A 19,585-nucleotide genomic window follows, 5' to 3' on the forward strand; every position below is an offset into this window, starting at 1 on the left:
GGGATCTGATCTCTGACCCCTGCCTTGGCTCTTTTTCATGCATTCTTGATTCTGATTCCAAGATACAGATGGTGCCTTAGGAAGTTCCCATAAGCTAATACCCATGTTCCAAGAGCTAAAGGACATGAGCAATTGGGGATCCACCTTCTTGACACACATCTTGCCACAGGCTGTGATTGTCCATAGTGTTCTGTGTATTCGTGGCTTTCTTTTGGGAATTTCAAGTTGCCCCACAGAGATCCAGGACCAGTCTCCACCCCCATAATCCTCCATCTCTCTCTTCTCTAGCCACTTTCTCCTACTTCTGGAATGCCATGTGGACTCTAGACTCTGTACCTAGTAATACATCAATGTGTGACAATTCCCTTATTCTGGGAATTTTTTCATGGTGTTTCATACTATAAAACATTTCTCAGAAGTGTCCCCAGAATGAGTCTCTATGTGTCGTGTCTTTTATATTCTATAATTTTCTCTTCCTCCTTCTCTAAACTTATCAGTCACAAGAAAAGAGTCCGGAACCCAAAACTTCTAGTGTACTACATTTACAGAATGACATTTGAATCTTACTAGGTCATCTGGCTCATCCCTTCACCTGATGGGCATAGGTAGAAGGCTGGTTGTGTGCAACTGAAGTTCTTGAACATGTAAAGACAGAGAAGTTAACCAGAGTCAGCTTGGAGCAGTCACATAAACAGAGTGACACAAGGCACAATAAGAAAAAAAAAAACTAAGTGATCCATGCAACTACATGAGCCGGGCAGTGGTGGTACACGCCTTTAATCTCAGCACTCGGGAGGCAGAGGCAGGTGGATCTCTGTGAGTTCGAGGCCAGCCTGGTCTACAGAGTGAGTTCCAGGAAAGGCGCAAAGCTACCCAGAGAAACCCTGACTCGAAAAAAAAAAAAAAACAACTAAGTGAAAACACATACATAGACACACCAAGACACACCCAGGGACACACACACATATACACACAGACACTATACACACAGACAGATATAGACACAGACACACACACACAGACACACACACACACACACACAGAAGAACATTGTCTGAAATCTTAGCAAGTGTGACAACAGTAAAGTCACTGACATGTTATGGTCATTTGGACCAAACACCTGAAGCTGTGACTCCAATTATTAGAATATCTGCTCCCTACAATGACCTTGTCTTGAATTTACCTGCATCTATATACTGATGGCAGCCTCGTGTTCACAGGCCCCCATTTTGCATGGAAAGGATCACCTCTGAGAAATGCCTAGCCTTTGTGCCTTCTCTAAGAGAAGTCTCATGTCTTTGGTCTTCACCTTGCCAAAAATGCACAACTTATAATCATTATTTAGGAGTTTTGGTAAGTTTAAAGGGCTTGCAGATATATATGTATATGTTTATATATATATATACATATATATATCACAAAGCTGAAGTGTTATAAAGACCAGAAAACCATGTTCATAAACACATGTAGATTAGCCATTGTGCATTGTTCTTTCATAAAATATGCACCACATATGATGAATTATTGCAATTTATCTCATTATTCATACTTACCAAGATTGCATCATTTTTACCTTTGAGAGATAATGTAATGGGACATGAACATTCACTTTTAAATAGTTGTTTAAAGTTAAGTACATGGTGTACAGATGCTCAGAAGGTGATTAGACTGTGCACACATTGGTACCCTGTTTTGTTTTTAATTTTTTAAATTTTTATTTTATAATTTAATTTAATTTTACATATACCCATGGATTCCCTTGTTCTCCCCCCCTCCTGCCCTCCCCCTGCCTTCCTCCCAGCCCCCCCCCCATTCCCATCTCCTCCATGGCAAAGACTCCCCTGAGAATTGAGTTCAACTTGGTAGATTCAGTCCAGGCAGGTCCAGTCACCTCCTCCCAGGATGAGCCAAGTGTCCCTGTATAAGCCCCAGGTTCCAAACTGCCAGCATATGCACTGAGGGCAGGTCCCGGTCCCACTGCCTGGATGCCTCCCAAACAGATCAAGCTAATCAACTGTCTCACTTATCCAGAGGGCCTGATCCAGTTGGGGTCTCCTCAGGTATTGGTTCATAGTTCTTGTGTTTCCCTTCATTTGGCTATTTGTCCCTGTGCTTTTTCCAACCTTGGTCTCAACAATTCTCGCTCATACAAACCCTCCTCTTTCTTGCCAATTGGACTCCTGGAGCTCCACCCGGGGCCTGGCCGAGGATCTCTGCATCTGGTTCCCTCAGTCATTGGATGAGGTTTCTAGCATGATAGTTAGGGTGTTTGGTCATTCTATCACCAGAGTAGGTCAGTTCCGGCTGTCTCTCGACCATTGGCAGTAGTCTATTGTGGGGGTATCTTTGTGGATTTCTGTGGGCCTCTCTAGCACTTTGCTTCTTCCTATTCTCATGTGGTCTTCATTTATCATGGTCTTTTATTTCTTGTTCTCTCTCTCTGTTCTTGATCTATCTGGGATCTCCTGTTCCCCTAAGCTCTCTTTCCCTCCACCCTTGCCCTTCATTACCCCCACTCACGTCCAGGTTGTTCATGTAGATCTCGTCCATTTCTCTGTCATTGAGTGATCCCTATGTTTTTCTTGGGGTCCTGTTTTCTAGGTAGCCTCCCTGGAATTGTGAGTAGCAGTCTAGTCATCTTTGTTTTACATCTAGTATCCTCCTATAAGTGAGTACATATCATGTTTTCTTTCTGAGTCTGGGTTACCTCACTCAGCATGATTTAATCTCCAGTGCACATATAAAAAAGTTCAGACAATTCTATGCACACCCGTAACCCCAGCATATTCAGGGCCAGAGAAGGATGATTCTGGGTCCTGATGACTATTAGTCTCAGTTTAGCTTCAATGAAAAACCTTGATTGAAGGAAGGAAGACAAAAGTGAAAGACCAGGATTGTTATAATTTACATTTTTAATTCTTTGAGAATTTAATGTGACTACTGTGTTTACATCATTCTATCCCACCTTCTCCTCAATCCATCTCATCCCATGTCCCCCCTTCAAATATATGAGTTCTTCTCTGATAACTACTATACTTACATAAACAGAGGAGTTCATTTAATGTTGCTCTTATATATACCTATGTGTGCTCTTGTATGTTTAGTGCAGTTAGTTCAGGATTAGATAACTTATGAGGAGACTTACCTCTGGAGAAAATTCATCTCTCTGCAACCTCTCTGTAGCTCCTGGTCTAGGGTGCCATATCAGTAGGGGCTGTCATGATGCAGGTCCTATTTGGGGAACTGTGTTGAGATTTCATGGGCTATATCATCCCTGCCATGTCTAGAAGACACTATCTAGCAGCATATGTCCTGTCCCTCTGGTTCTTATAGTCTTTCCAATCCTCTACCAAAATGTTCCCTGAGCCTTAGGTGTGGGGGTTATCTTATGCATCTACAATTTGGGATCCCACAATTTGTCTTCTGACCTCTACATGCAAACTGAAGCATACCAGTGGTCACTCCAAAGAGAATACCTGTGAAGATTTGTATTTAATCTTCAATCTGATAGATTATTTTATGTTGCTTTAGGTCCCCCACTGTCTGGAAATACAATTCTGTTACTCATATCTCTCCAGGCCTTTTTCTGTTTTAATTTCCCTTCAAGGGAAGACAGTTCAGCAGCTGCCCAACAATCCTGTTCAGTAGGTCTAGTCACATGTACTAAGTCTATGCACTTTTAGTCACATCAAGTAAGGATGCTGCATAAGTAGGAAGCAAGACCATGAGCTGACAGTCACTTTCTGTCCCCTTTAGTGCTACCTGAAGAGACAGAAATAAAGGTGGAGAAGGTAAGTGGGCCTTTCTTTTCTCTAAGATAGAAAGGTTATTCTAGTGATCTTATGTTTCAGTGCATATCCCATTGAACAATGAAACTGAGCAGGGCATCATGGGTATTAGAGAGTTAATTTAGGAAGAGGACAAAGTGGAATTGTACCATCTTGGTCCAGACTGAATCAAATCTTCCCGTGTCAAGTGTCACAGTCTGTATGAGGGGGGCTTTTCTTCTGGAGAAAAAAGGCTCCTCTTTAGATAAATGTGTGTAATATTGACTCAGAAGTTAACAGGCATATCATCTATTAAGATGTGTGTTTTTCCTTAAGGGGCCTCTCCTATTTGTTTTCCCATCCTGTCATCTAGATGGAATTTGTGTTGTTCCCCAAAAGTCTCAATATGGTGGGAAGCTTCATGCATCCAATATTTGAATATTTAGGGTATAATACATTTAAAACATGTGCACTCGTGCAAATAATTGGAGGCCCCCTCTTAGAAGGAATTAATCTCCCAGGGCAGGTTGTTAAGTTGGTCTGCCATGCTGGGATGTAGCTTAGGGAGCCCTCAGTGAAGGCCAAACAGAAGAGGTGCTCTGCTCTCACTTTGAGTCAGCATTAGTGTGTGATGTATTAGTTTTTGTCACAAAGTACGTAGCCCTGGTTTTCTGTGACATCATCACATAATGTATGAATACAGTCTTTTTTTTAATATCTTTTTCCTATCCTGCTTTACACTATGCTGTGTCATAGGGTGAACCAAAGAGCTATGCAAAAAGACTCTGTATGACCTGAACCTCAAAGTGTTTTCTTTCCTTTCAATTACAGGTGGAGAAGAGGAAATTTAATTGTTGTATGTATTACGGAATCTCTCAAACACATTTTAGAATTGTTTAAATGCTGGCTGTCTTTTCTCTGGCACACCAATGTGATATAAGACTCCTATTGGGAGTGAAACTTGGGAATTTAAGCAGGGAAAAGGCAATGCCCTAAGTAACGAGTCTTACCAATGTGTCTACAGTCACTGCTTTCAGTTCTGATGCCTCTAGTTATTTTGGCATTTTGTGTACCAGGCAGGGTCTAAATAGATTTTTTTCCCAATACAGTTATCCCTATGACAGAGTCCACTTTCCAGTGACAAATTTGTCAATTCAAAAAGCAAGATACACATTTTACCTTTAAAAAAAAGTGTTCAAAGCTCACCGTACAGATGTGTGATAGACTTGGTTTTGTTTTGGTTTTTTTTTTGTGCATTTCTCTGGAGAATGATAGCTCAAAGTGTATGGATAGGTCATCAGTCTTTCCAGTGGTAGAGCTCAGGAAGTACTTTTTATTTTGTCAAGGGCTCAGGGATACCTATGTGAGAGGCCCATCTTCCCAGCATCTGCCTGCAATAACCCAGCCCTAGGTAAACAGCAGACAATGATGAGCACCAAGTGGGCAGAAAGCCAGGCAGTACTCTTTAGCTGCCTGCAGACACTCATAAGTATGATAGATGGAAATTTGTAGATGTAACCAACCGTCTTATTAAATAAGAAACACAGAACCAATGTAAAAGAGAAAGCCAAGAGGTCAGAGCTCAGAGCTAAAACCTTACCCTTCCTCCTGTGGTGGTCCTACCTCTCTGAAAGAGACCTACTTCCTGTGTGTTTGTCTTGATATAGTCTTTCTGTTCTGCCTTCTCATTGGTTGTAAACCCAAACACGTGACTGCCTCGTCACTGCCTGTAAGTACAGCCCTCCAGGTCTTAAAGGCGTGTGTCTCCAATGCTGGCTGTATCCCTGAACATACAGAGACTTACCTAGCTCTGCCTACCAAGTGCTGGGATTAAAGGCATGTGCCACCACCGCCACGCTCTTTTTATGGCTCTAATAGCTCAGACCCCAGGCAACTTTATTTATTAACATACAATTAAATCACATTTCAGTACAAATAAAATACCACCATAGAAAGTCCATATGTTTGGTCAGATCAGAGCATTTGACTATAGGAGAGACTGCACTGAAAAATAGGTCGGATGTGTGTGATAACTGGATTTATGGAAGAGATGGCTCATTCCAGTAAGAACTATTGTAAAAGCTTAACAGATTAGACAACATTAACATGAGCCCAAAGAGCCACACAATTTATAGGCAATGTCCACTAAGACCTCCAGTCATCCCTTCATTCTTGAGCTGCACTGGATCATTCTTTTGGCTATCTATACATCTTTAAAGGTGAGCTCGAGTTTGTGTTCCAGTATTACTTCTATTACTGGCAGTCAGTCTCCCTGCTGCCTGCTGTGTCTGAGCACTCAGTGGAATGATATAAGCAGCAGTGAGTTACACAGGCAGAGCATGGCTGGGTATCATCATTCTGAAGATGCTGGCTGTGTTAGAGTAACCTCACAGTCAGATTTGTCAAAGAGGGTCAATGGGCAGGAATGTAAAGACCAGTTCGGTTTAGTGTGCTTCTAGCATGTGCACAATCCTGGATTTGATCCCAATGACTGTATAATATGTGCCCATTGTGGCACACTTCTGTAAACCCAATTCTTCAGAGCTAGAGTGAGGAGAACCATAAATTGAAACTCATCCTTTTATACATAGGGATTTTCAGCCTGATCTTGCATTAGAGGTATTTCTAGAAGTTTAAAATAATGGTTAGGGGATGAGCTTGACTCAATTGCCCCGTAGAGTCTGTGGGTAGAAGAGTGTGTAGAAACTGGACTTTGATGAGTCGAGCAGAGCAGGTGTGGTGCACACTTGGTGCTAATACAGACCCTGCCCTTCTAGCTACATTTATCTGGGTTGTCCATACAGTGGCTGAGGATATTTGTCATCTAGAAAGCCATGTGCATACTTACCACCCAAATGCCAGACTGCTTTCCTTACCTGGTCATGTTGAAGACATCAAGGAAGGCTTGGCCAATTGAAGGGAAGTTTCATTTTTGTCAAACCATCGTGCAATAACATGATGTAGAATGATTTGGACTCTGAGTATTTCTAAGGAATATGCTCGAATCTATAATCTCTCAGTGGGGTTCCCTGGCAGTCACAATTAGTCAGTGGGAGGGATATGACAGGTTGAAGATGCAAGAGAAGAGTCACATATTTGTACTAAGCCAGTGCCCTCCAGTGACTCCAGTTTTGAGTCAGGGATTGGAAGGTAAAGAATATCTCTCTCTCTCAGGCTGCTCCTGTCAGGGGTTTGGTCACAGTGACAGGGGTGTAACTAATGTGGTCCTAACGGTGAAAAGTCGGGAGTGCACACAGTTGTTTACTTCTCAGTCATGTAAGGCTATTAATACCGTATGTTCTCTGTGAGCTACAAGGACCACAGGTGAATAAAGAATGAAAGTCAACAACAGCCACACTTCCCATGCTGGATGCAATGGATCACTCTAAATTCAGTCACTAGCTTCTAGCTGAATTCCTCTGATATTTAACAAACATCATTGGAGTATTTCTGCTGTACATGTGCCTTTCCTTATGATTTACCATTTGTAGTTCTCTTTTAGACTAGAAAGTATCATGAGAAGTCCTTCTGAAACTTCCAGTGTTTGGAGAAAAGCATGGAAGAAAGAGGAATCGTATGAACAACAGTGTATTCATGCGATTGTCAGAAGGAAGGGCTGCCATCTGGCACCAAACCCATACAACACATTCAGTCCTGCTCCTTTTGTATTGCACCAGCCACGTAAATGCAGACAGTACCTATATTGTCTGTATACTGCTTAATCACAAAATGTGATCTTCCACAAGCAACACTCTTGACACTGATGACTAGCTGGAACAGGAAATTAGACCATATTTACAAACACACAGCCATGATTAGTTTTCTGGTTTTCTGCCGTAAACTAACATAACTCTCCCTGTTGTGACTACATTTTCAGTTACTTCATTCTTTAGAAGATTTTGTAGGAAAAAAATTATCATCCCTCAAGTTACGGAGGAACCTCCAGCTACTCCAGTTGCTGTTCCAGGCAGTGGTAGCGCATCTGATGAAATAATACAAACCCAAGAGGAAGGTACTGTACATATTGAGGCTTTGCTTCCATTATATGTAGTAGTCAGTTATCCTCTGTGCCATAGGTAAAACTGAACAGATTTACCAGAACTTTCACTATCTGAAATATATCAGTGTATCTATCTCATCCCTAGAAATACAACCATAGAATTTTAAGAGGTATTTAAAAAATTAAATAAAAATAAAAGTCACTTTGGCTCTCGCTGAATACTATGAACTAGAGGAAAGCTGGGGCACATGTATAAGTTGATGTAGCTTCACCTGATATGGGCAGAAACAGGTGAGTAACCCTATCTGCTACTTAATCTGTGGGAGCCCGTTCTGGGGTTCCTCGTGGCTTTACCCAGCAGGTCCGAATAGAGGATGATCAGGACCACGGGCCTGAGTGCAGGTGTCTGAGATGGTCTGCACTTGGCTGTGCTGGGGGAGGAGGTCTTTTGCTCCACCCCTTGGCGTCTCTATAAAAACCCTGGGCAAGAGACAGTCGGGGCCCGTTGAAATAGGTTCCAGGCCCTCTCGAGGCTATCCTTTATTTTCTATCTGTTTATCTCCGCAAGATTCTCCGCTATAAATCCTTCTATCTAATATTTCCTGCTGATCGCACTCAAGAAAACTCTAGCAAGCTGTGGGGGTGGTGGGTAAACGCCCCACATTAATCCACATGTGGGTGACACAGATGGATTAGATCTGAAGAGTCCCCAAAGTACAAGTGAAATTTGAAATATGTAACAGCCTTCTTGGCCAGGTTCAATGGGAAAGGGTCCCAGTAGTGGCCATGTCACACCCTGTGCTTGGGAGTGCGAGAGAGCAGGAAAGAGATCTGTAAGTACGAGGAAAATGGGAGGTTCCTGTGCTTTTCCTCTTTCGGAAGCAAATGATCCATTTTATAATTCCATAAAATATATACAACCTATCAAAGAATCACAACCATGTCCTCTGAAAAAGACAGATGACCTTTACCTCAGCCATCTTTCCAGGCTGTCAAATGTTTACATGGCAAGCCATGGCATCTGGCATAATTCCCTGTTTGGAGCAATCCCAATTATACATTTTTGTTTGACTATTTGTGTGTCTATTTAATCTTATGATCTTCCATTTAGCCTTTTCAAACATCCTCCGTGCTGTCCCTCCTTTGTTCTGTTCTGCCATCCCTTTCCCCACTCAGACCTCCCTCCCTTTACTCCCCCTTTTCCCTTCATGTCACCTGTGCTCCCCCATGACCCCCTTACTATCTTCCTTCCTCCTTACCAATTAATGTTCCCTTTCTAGTCTCCTGAACTCTATAGGTTCTCCAAGTTAGTATCTAAATCTTAAATTTCACACTACAATCAGATGAATATTATGATAATGTCCTTTTAAAGCTACCAACTAGAAACTTTGAGTTTTAGTAGCACATTACTACATATTTCATGTTTTCAAAAATACCTTATGGTTTTTGTTGTTAATCAGACATTGCTATAAAATGGTTTTACTACCTTGAAGTTGATTATTGCTCCTGTGTGTTTTAAATCTTCAGTTTCTTTAGTGACTTTGTGAATGAATTGTTTACAATGATTATTCTCTTCCTCGTGTGTTTCTGGGGGTTTTCTGTAATAGTGAATTAGTGATTGGAGTGAGTTTTAACTGCATACAACCAGCAAGTATCCTGTCTTTGTCATGGGATTCTACTGGTCTGTGGGGGAGAGCTTCAATACACTGGAGGGTACAGAATTCTTAGTTTAACCTTCCTATGTGAACAGAACTTCAGTGTCAATGGGAAAAGAAATAAAGCCTCATGTCTTGATTGTTCAGAACCGTGTGTGTGTGTGTGTGTGTGTGTGTGTGTGTGTGTGTGTGTGTACATTGTCCTCCATTTGTGTGAATCTTAGATTAACCAAAAGAATGTAGGAAGTGTGTAAATTATCTCCATGATACTCGTTTTATTGTGATTTCATTTTATGGAATGTTTGCCCCAGAATATACCTATTACCACAGGAAACCACTGGAAAAATATGGTCTGCCAATGCTTTTAGCAGATGACTTGGGAAAGTGCTTTCTACTCCAAAGAGAAAAATTACATTGCTCTATTAGCCTACTCTAAAAATAGTATCTATTCCAGAGAAAAGCTGTGCTGCTCCAACACAACAGCATTTAAGGTTTTCCTTTCCCTGGGATGTGACTGCCCCTTTATGGTTCATGCACTGAACTAGGGAGTGGAGCATGGTGCCACTAGAGGTTAAAATGCTAATTCAGTGGTTCATTGAATTAGCTTCTGGATTGCTGTGAGCCTTGTTTTGTTTCCAGCATTCTGAGGTACCCAGATGTGCTGCAGAGGGGACACGTTATCATGGTCTTTATTTTCTCGTGTTCACCAATACCACTCCATAAACCATATTCCTTTTGGTACCCTGGAAAGTGTGTACTAGATGGCAACTTAGCATAAATTAAAACTCACATTGTTTCTTAGTTTTAGAAGACCATCCGTCTGGTCTTCAAGTGATTGATAGGAGTAATGGGAAGCTTGTACCCTTGGAAGACTTTTATTGTCTTCTGTTCCCATCAGCACACTGCAAGTGTTCCATTTTCCATTTTTTCCCTGCTTCTCGTTGACTCAGTGCTTTCAATGAGGATGCTCCAGCAGCCCCTCGGTCTAGCCTCGAGAGCATAGCCATACATATAAGCCTGTTGTGTAAGCTAAGCACTGTTCTCTAAGGAAGCCATGGCCCACAGCACCAGTGATGAACAGTCACTCTCTCTTCCTAGATACTAAAGATGCCCCTGATATTAAACAGTTATTTTCTAAAGAGGAAGAAATCGACCATTCTACTGAGGTAAGGTGGACTTTCTATGACTGAAATAGAAATGTTGCTGTCTGACTTTCCTATTTTATTTGAGTTTGCCTATTAAAATATGACAGTATGTATATATACTATGCTGTGTTTTCTGGAATAGTAGAATAGTTCCTTGCCGATGGACACCTTATGAGAAAGAGCATTTGTGAATGGCACAGTCAGGGTACAGAATAGATGCTATCACCTGTCCCTCTGGAAAACAATGCTTCTTCTTTAGATTATTTTGTGGTTGGTGACTGAAGGAGGGTTAGAGATACATCATTCTGAAAAATATCATAGGTTTGTCACAGATATATCTTTGCTTTGCCAGCCATTAATGTTGGCAGTGAAATAAAGGCTACACAACTGTCTCACCATGCAGAGGACCTAGTCCAGTCCCATGTAGGCACCACAGCCATTGATCCAACTTTCATGAATTCCCTCTTGTTTGTTTGGTTGTCCCTGCGTGTTTCCACATCATGATCCTGATGCACTTGCTCATAGAATCCTCTTCTCTCTCTTTGACTGGACTCCTGGAGCTCGGTCTAGTGATTGGCTGTGGATCTCTGCATCTGCTTCCATTAGTTGGAGAAAAGTTCTGTGATGACAGGGTATTCACCGGTCTGATCTCTGGGGCAAGCCAGTTCAGTTCAGGCACCCTCTCTACTATTGCTAGTAGTCCAGGCTGGGGTCATCCTTGGGGATGCCTGGGAACTTCCCTAGCACCTGGTTTTTCTCTATCCCCACGATGTCTCTCTCTATCATGGTATCTCTTTCATTGCTTTCCCCCTCCCTGTTCCAGTTCAACCATCCCATTCCCTTATGTTCTCATCCCCTATCCCCTAACCTCCATTGCCCACTCCTCATACCCAGTTTACTCATGGAGATCTCATTTGTTTCCCCTTCCCAGGGCAGTTCATGTGTCCCTCTTTGGGTCTTCCCTGTTAGTTAGCTTCTCTGGGGTTGTGGGTTGTTGCCTGATTACTCTTTGCTTTATATCTAGTATCCACTTATGAGTGTGTACATAACAAGTTACCATCTCTGGTGCATGAGCAGGCTTTGTGGAGCCCACTACCTATGACGGGATACCTCGTGCAGCCTTGAGGCAGGGGGGAAGGACTTGGACTTGCCTCTACTGAATGTGCCTCCACATGGGAGGACTTGCCTTCTTGTGGGAGGAAGTGAGGGGTGGATTGGGAGGGGAGGCTGGGGGCATGGAAGGAGGGAAGAAGAGGATCTTTGATTGGTGTGTAAAATGAATGAAAAAAATCTTAATTAAAAAAAAGAGAAAGACATGTGCCTGTATGCCCCATGATGTTACCCTCAAAATGTCTTTGTTTCTATAATTTCAGGGAGCCTGGGAAGAAGACCAAAGCGGTAAGTATTGTTTAACTCCTTGGTGAGGAAGAATGTAAATGTTAAGATAGGTAGGGTGTCCCTTACTGTCTTCTCTTTGAAAGGCCACCCAACTTGCTGTTTCTGGAGAGAGCAAAACAGTCAACACGACTTTTTAAGGGTGTTCTAGATGCCCTTGACAGCCAGGTTTCTGCATAGATTTCCATGAGGCTGTGTGCATAAAGAATATTAGGGTTTCAGGTGCTTCAATGTCTTGTTTCCCTGCATGGGTAATGGTCTATGGAGGACATAGTTTATGCTCCCATTCATACTTTAAATGAACTTTATACTTTATTAGTTCATCTAGTCTTCATGACATTTGTGCTTGGGGATTGTTATAACCCCTGCTTCAGAACAAAAATGAAGAATCTCTGATCAAAGTCAAAAGCAGAAAGTTAAAACATGAATCCATCTGGGCAATCCATTGCTCTTGCTTCCATGGTTGAGCCTTAAATTCATTTAAGAAAATTTTGAGAGCATTGTCAGCAGGGCTGAGGGTTTACCATGTGGTTCAGAGATGCTGCCTGTCCATGACAAATTGCCTCCATGTCATGTTAACTGCATATTAAACTAGACCACATCCACAGATGCTTGAAGTCACTTGTGTGAAAAATCCAAAGACTCCCTGCTGTGTCCGGTCATTTCACACAGACCTTTGGAGTTTAAAGCAATCATGTAGGACAAGGCGACTTACTTCTGTAGATTTTGGACTCATGTCTTAGAAGCTGTCCCAAAACAAAACAAACACACACACACACAAAAAAAAAACAACTGAAATATTATAGTACACTTTCTAATAGCACTATGAGCAATAAGATTTTCCAACCCAGCTTGTCAGTAACCAAAGCAGATCAGTTGAGCAGCCTGTGCAGTTCTGAGAAACACCTGTTGGTGACACATAGCAAGTGTTAACAATCACACATACTGTGCTTTGAAACTTTTTGTTTTTTGAAATTAAATTATATCATTTTCCTCTTTCCTCCCTCTGACCATCCCCATGCGTCACTCCCTTTCTTCCTCGAATTTATGACCTCTGGCCTCCTTCCCTCCAACTGTAGATTGTAGTTACATGTGTGTGTGTGTGTGTGTGTGTGTGTGAGAGAGAGAGAGAGAGAGAGAGAGAGAGAGAGAGAGAGTGCATTTGTGAGTGTGTGTGAGTGTGTGTGTGTGTGTGTGTGATATATTCCTAAATATATAGATATAATCCACTCTTTCCATACAATGTTATCTGTATTATGAGATTTCAGAGCTGACCAGTTGTTGTTGGAAAACCAACTGGGCTGTTCCCAGGGGAAGAGGATTTTTTTCTCCCACTCTCCACAGTTTTGGTTGCAGCACTAATGTTCTAGATGGAAGGTTCAGGCCAGGCCCCCCACAGTCACCTGATCTCTGCATTTTTATTTGTTGTAGTTTTCTGTTATGATTTCATTTTGTTGCAAAGAGAAATTGTTCTGTTGGATGGTAAAAGCTACACTGACCTGCAAGTATAGGATAAATATTTAGAATACAGTTAGAAATTATGCAGCTTTAGTGTTATTATTTTTATTTTGAGACAGGGACACATTTATCACAGGCTGCCTCTATCTTGCTCTATGGTTGAAGCTGAGGCCTGGTCCTCCTTCCACTACCTCCTGAATGCTGGGATTATAAGGGTTGGGGATTTAGCTCAGTGGTAGAGCACTTGCCTAGCAAGTACAAGGCCCCAGGTTCGGTCCTCAGCTCCAAAAAAAAAAAAAAAAAAAAAAAGCAATAAGTATATGCCACAAAGTGTGAACCAGCTAGATTTATTTTATATTGTTTAAAGTGGCTTTAATTGAGGAACAAGGAACCTAGGTCTCATATTGATCTGTTTTATTTTTTCTTTTCTGGAACATCCTTCTACACTGGAGGATGGCCCAGCAGCAGCCCAAGCTATCTCCATACACACGTGTGCACATTGAAAATATTCCCTGAGTGTTTTATAATCATTAGTTGCCAACATCCTCACAGTTACTCTGTTTTCTCCTAGATTTATCTGGTGCTATTAGTGTACCAGAATCCAGACAAATGGTAAGCATACCTTTGTGTGTCTTCTGTAGAAATACAGCTCTATTTGGGTTCCATGTGTGTTACTTTTTGAAAGACAGTTTCCTTTGTGGAGTTCAGGGTCTCCAGCTCTCTGGTATCGTTGACATCACCATATTCATTAAAATTGAAACATAGAAGGAGTTCCCTCAGAAACTCCTTTCCCTGTTCTAGTAAGGATTTGCTTGCAATGTTAGTGGACTTGGGAGGTACAGTGCCAGGAAGGAAGGCTCTTTCCGTCTCTACTGGTGTCATATGCAGCACCAGTAGAGCTCTATTTCCACCGGTCTCTAAGTCATCCAGAGAAAACCAGACCATTGTGAAGGATACAGTATAGCCCAATCTTAACAATGCTTTCTTTTTCATAGTTGCAGATCACATCTGTTGTGTTTGGAAATCGTAAGTATCTGAAATCTCTCTCTTGTTCAGGAAATACCTTAGTGTTTCATTCCTAAGAAGCCTGAATCAGGATTCCTGTTGGAAAGGAGAGTTGAAAGTTAAATGATTAAATGGTTCTGCCATAGAGGCTCTGTGGAAAATCCCAAGAAGAACCTGGGTCAACTTTGTGTGAGCTGGTGTGGCTTTACCTGGTACACTATGTCCTGATGTTCTTGCAGATATAGCCCAAGTGGGGGACACAGATGTTGAAGAGCATCAGAATATCAGTAGTAAAGAAAGCTTTCCTAGTAAGTAACAGCATGCCCTGTTGGAGTTGATAGGAGAGGATCCAGGAAACAGTAAGGTTGTACCTTCTGCTTGGCAGGCTAAGGCAGTATGAAAGGTATCAGTGAGATGTAAATTTGCCTGGAGATTTAAATACTACTCCATCCAGGCATAATGGTAAAGAGAGGTAGAAGCAAACATACCAAACCCCACTGTCAATGGGAGTTGGTATGATTAAGAGCATTATCTGTTCTACCAGAGGACCAGATTTGAGCTCCAGCACCCATAGAGCTGCTCACAACTATCTGTAACTCAGTTCCAGGGTATCTCATGCCCTCTTCTGATCTTGCCTGGCATTGTATGCATGTGATATACAAGCATTCATATGCAGGCAATGCAGATGAAACAAACTTAGAAATAAAAGTATGGTCTTCACCGGAACACCCATCCTTCCTGCCTCTGTCCCCGACAACGCTCCTAGCCATCAGTTGTAATCAGTAGCGTTCCTCGGAAATTGTGTGTATTCTGATGTAGTCTGGAAATATGTGTATATCTGGTGCTCACTTTTGATTGGTGAGTTGTGATAGAAGAAACTGTCAGTGGCTCACAACTGTCGGTAGTCAATGACATGAACCTGAGTACAAAGGTCTTGTAGTGTGGGCCCAATAATGCAGAAGTGAATCCTCTTCTGGCTGGTCCTGCAGGACTTATAACAGTACCTCCATGTTTCCATTCAGTCTTCTTTTTCCTTAAAATCTTGAAGTGCCTACTTCTATTTATTCATTTGTTTGTTTATTTATTTATTTATTATATATACAGTGTTTTACCTGCATGTATGCCTGTGTGCTAGAAGAGGGCACCAGATCTCATTATAGATGATTGCGAGCCACCATGTGGTTATTTGGAATTGAACTCAGGACCTCTAGAAGAGCAGCCAGTGCTCTTAACCTCTGAGCCACCTCTCCAGCCCCCATTCAGTCTTTATATAAAAGACAATCTTATGGGTGGGTGGCAGAGTGAGTATACTGGCCTCACTGAAGCACCTTCCATAACCTAAGATGTCAAGGAACCAGTGGGAAGCTGAGGCTGATCTGGTGTGAGCTGATGTGGCTGTATCTTCTGTAGGCAGAATGAGCCACTCTGTTGCTTTCTTCCAGGTGATGCTCCTGAACTGCAACTCAGGGAGTTGGGAAAGGAGTCAAGTCCTATAGCTCCAGGTAGGTAACAACATTGCATTCTGGGTCTACTCTGTCATGTGGACATGGTGTCAGTGGGGACAGGGACAGAAGGAAGCCTGTGTGTGAGCTCATTTCCAGCCTGTGCTCCTCACACTAGACTGACCTGTAGGGCAAATGAGTCAAAGGACACATTGACACCTATCTTGGAGCTTCTGACCTAGTACTTGAGCATGGATCTGGGACTCTGTGGTCCAGATAAGGCCTCCTTTCCAGATATTACTAGTTCATCATGGATGTACAAAATCCCAGGAATTAAAGTGCATGGCCACTTGTATTTTATCTCTTGAGTCCTCTCTGACTTATCCTCTGTGTGTCTGAACCTCAGTTTCCTGCCATCTCATCAGATCACCTTGCCATATCTTCCAGTGTGTTCTGTCCTCTAAGCTGTCTGAAACTGATACGGCTTCATGCTTAGTATAGTTCTCACCTGTCTCCACGGGTCTAGAGTATGAATCAAAGGAGATTATATTCCCCAAAGGTCTTTTATGGAACCCCTGCAGTAAGGTGAGGGTCTTTCTTCATTGCAAAGTATGTCTGCCTGCCCTCTACCCTTCTACTTCTGATGGATTGATTCTGCTTGTGTAAACTCAGGGACGACTCTTTCTAATCAATGTGTCCACAGCGATGAAGGAGCCCACTTCACCGGCCACATCATTTGACCACTCTTCTGTCCCTTACCTAGAGCCTTCTCCACCCTCCTCCCTATTTCCTGAGTGGAATGGCGGCTCTGCACGTTATGCCCAGTAATCCATGAAAGTGTGTCCCTGCTGCCTTGTTCTTGATTCTGCATACCGAGTTGACTGGCCCACCTGATCGGACCTAACCTAATCCATCCTGGATCCCTGGATTCATTCCTGTTTTATGCATAAGTGTACCAAGTTGTCTTCCCCTTCCCTTGAAATGTGGCCTCACCTGAGTCCTTTACAGAGTTTATGGGAGAGCCAAAATCCCAATAGGAAGTGTATACAATGGGACATTGCTTAGGGACATGCCCAGCTAGACACAATTGAGTCTTACCAGGTCATCTGGTCACACCATTACTTGTGGAAAAGAGGTGAAGTGCTGTTCTTGCCTAGCTGGGGAAAGCAGGGAGCTGAACAGAGTGGGAACAGGGATGCTAAGCACAACACAGTTAGCAAGCAAAGCTTTGTTTCTGAAGTGAAAGGAGACCCAAGGGGAACATCCAAAAGTTACAAACAACAGAACAGCAGCCAATAGAAAATTGTCCCCAACAATGTTGGTAGCATGGATGGTGGCACATGTGGGAGCAGTCACTCACCTAGGATGGCCAACCTGGTCCCTGCAAGAAATACCCAGCAGTGTCCCAGAGCTTTGTTGTGGGGTATTGTGTTCCCCAAAATATTGTGTACCCTAATAAACTTATCTGGGGTCAGAGAACAGAAAAGCCACTAGATACTTAGGATAGGCAGTGGTAGCACACGCCTTTAATCCTAGCATTCCAGAGGCAGAAATCCATGTGTTCAAGAATATAGCCAGGCATAGTGACTCATGCCTTTAATCCCAGAAAGCAAGCCTCTAATCCCAGGGAGTGATGGTAGAAAGCAGAAAGGTATATAAGGCATGAGGACCAGAAACTAGCAGTGTTTGGCTGGTTAAGCATTTGGCAGGGTAAGCTTTTAGGTTTTGAACAGCACAGTTCAGCTAAGAGTCATTGGGATATGAGGACACAGAGGCTTCCAGTCTGAGGAAACAAGATCAGCTGAGAAGTTGGCCAGGTGAGGTTAGCTGTGGCCTGTTATGTATCTCTGATCTTCCAGCTTCACCCCAATACCTGGCTCACAGGTTTGATTTTATTAATAAGACCAGTTAAGATTCATGCTACACTTTGTGCCATGACTCCTTCCCTATTTTGAACTTATTCCTACTCTATCCCTAGAAATAAATGTACTATACCAAGCCCCACCTAAATCTTCAAATGAAGATATGAATGAGGAGGAGGAGGAGGAGGAGGAAGAGGTGGTGGTGGAGGAGCCGGTGGAGGAGTTCCCAGTGGAGGAGGAGGCGGCAACAGATGAGGAGGCGGAAACAGAGGAGGAGGAGGAGGCGGCGGCGCCTAAGGCGGAAGCAGGGGAGGCAGAGGAAGAAGAGGAGGAGGAGGTGGTAGAGTTGGAGGCAGCAGGGGAAGAGGCAGAGGAGGAGAAAGAAGAGGAGGAGGAGGGGGAGGAGGGGGGATGAAAAGCTAGTACCAATAAAAATATAATGCCTATAATCGTATATAAATGTGTTTTTTGTTTTTATTTCTATGTCTCTGAGCATGCCCACTGGAGTCACCCCTCCAGGGTGTTGTGATAGACAGTTGTAACCCATCCTGTGGAGCTACTTAGTTCTCCGTAAGAGTAGCAAGCACACTTGGCTGCTGAGCCATCTTTCTAGTACCCAGATCTCTTACCTTGAAGGCACATTTGATATTTTGATAGTATCTATCCACAGATACAGATGGGCTTAAAAGCACTCCCCCAGAATACTTCTAACACCTAAGACAGGAGGTGTGGATGTCTCCAAGAGGAGTATATCATCCCTGAACATCCCCTTGTAGTATACTCGGGTCCTGGAGGCCAACATAGGCAAAGTTCCTCCAGAGACACCTCAGAACCTCACTGGGTAGCTGGGGAGCCTAAGATAGCAAATTTCAATGGTGCTCCTTCAGAGGCTAGGCTTGTTCCCTGGGGTGCCCTCCAGATCTCCAGTCCTTAGATAAAAGTGACAAGGGCCCTCCCCCTGCCACATGACTGAGGGGACCTGCTTCGGTGGCTTCAGGCTTTGAATATGGCCCACCAGACCAAAGCCCTTCCTTGAAGGGTCCCGTGTACCCTCAACAGGTCCTAGACACTGTGGGATTGGGTGCCCACTGAGAGGTCATCCTCACTGGGTGAGCAAAGCAAGTGTGGCGAGAGCTAATCTAGTTGCCTGCGAGAAATTCATGTCTAGGGCCAAAGATCACATGGGCTACCTGTATGATGCCTCTGAAAGTAGCCCAGGGATTAGCAAAGAAACCCAGTGTTGTAGATTAATTCTAATTGATCTTAATAATAATAATAATAATAATAATAATAATAATAATAATAATAACCCAGAGTCAGATGTCAGGGTGAAAGCTGAAAGATAAGAGAAGCAGAGCAGCCAGTCACTAGAGTTCTTACCTCCTCAAAATCATCAGACTGAAAGGGGACTGGGTTCCTGTCTCCTCCTACCTTACATTCTTCTCTCCACCCAGCCATATCACTTCCTGTCTTCACCTCCCTAGTGCTGGGATTAAAGGCGTGAGATCCCAAAAGCTGACCTCAAAGGTGTATGTCACCACTGAATGGCCTCTATGGCTAGCTAGTGGTTGGCTTTGCCCTCTGATCTTTAGGCAAGCTTTGTTAGAGCATACACAAAACATCATCACACAGTGTGCTAAAGGAAGCAGATTCTGAGTACACAGCTGGCTGCTTAGGTTCATGGCCTGGAACTTGGACATCCAGAATGCACCCAGGAAGAGGTTTAGCCCAGTTTTATAATACCTAGAAAACTACAAGTTCCAGCATAGTCAAATGCTGCTGCTAGGGCAAGTTGTCTTCTTCACAAAAGTCTTTTCTTATAGAAGCTCAACTTAAGATTACAGCCTGGCCCCAAG

At 43.0% G+C, this 19,585-nt stretch overlaps 1 protein-coding gene across 1 annotated transcript in view; it reads left to right on the forward strand.

Moving 5' to 3' along the window:
* Positions 1-18,189, forward strand: part of LOC143268226 (uncharacterized) — a 63,364-nt gene extending 45,175 nt beyond the window's left edge. The window contains exons 14-22 of the mRNA XM_076549372.1: positions 3,757-3,791; positions 4,599-4,623; positions 7,645-7,779; positions 10,521-10,588; positions 11,941-11,965; positions 13,992-14,032; positions 14,416-14,446; positions 15,868-15,927; positions 17,846-18,189. Coding sequence (XP_076405487.1) covers positions 3,757-3,791; positions 4,599-4,623; positions 7,645-7,779; positions 10,521-10,588; positions 11,941-11,965; positions 13,992-14,032; positions 14,416-14,446; positions 15,868-15,927; positions 17,846-18,144 — 719 coding nt within the window. The 3' untranslated portion in view covers positions 18,145-18,189. The remainder of the gene's footprint in view (positions 1-3,756; positions 3,792-4,598; positions 4,624-7,644; positions 7,780-10,520; positions 10,589-11,940; positions 11,966-13,991; positions 14,033-14,415; positions 14,447-15,867; positions 15,928-17,845) is intronic.
* Positions 18,190-19,585: the final 1,396 nt, after the last annotated feature.

Source organism: Peromyscus maniculatus, chromosome 12, assembly GCF_049852395.1.
Source record: "Peromyscus maniculatus bairdii isolate BWxNUB_F1_BW_parent chromosome 12, HU_Pman_BW_mat_3.1, whole genome shotgun sequence".
Classification (NCBI taxonomy): Eukaryota; Metazoa; Chordata; class Mammalia; order Rodentia; family Cricetidae; genus Peromyscus; species Peromyscus maniculatus.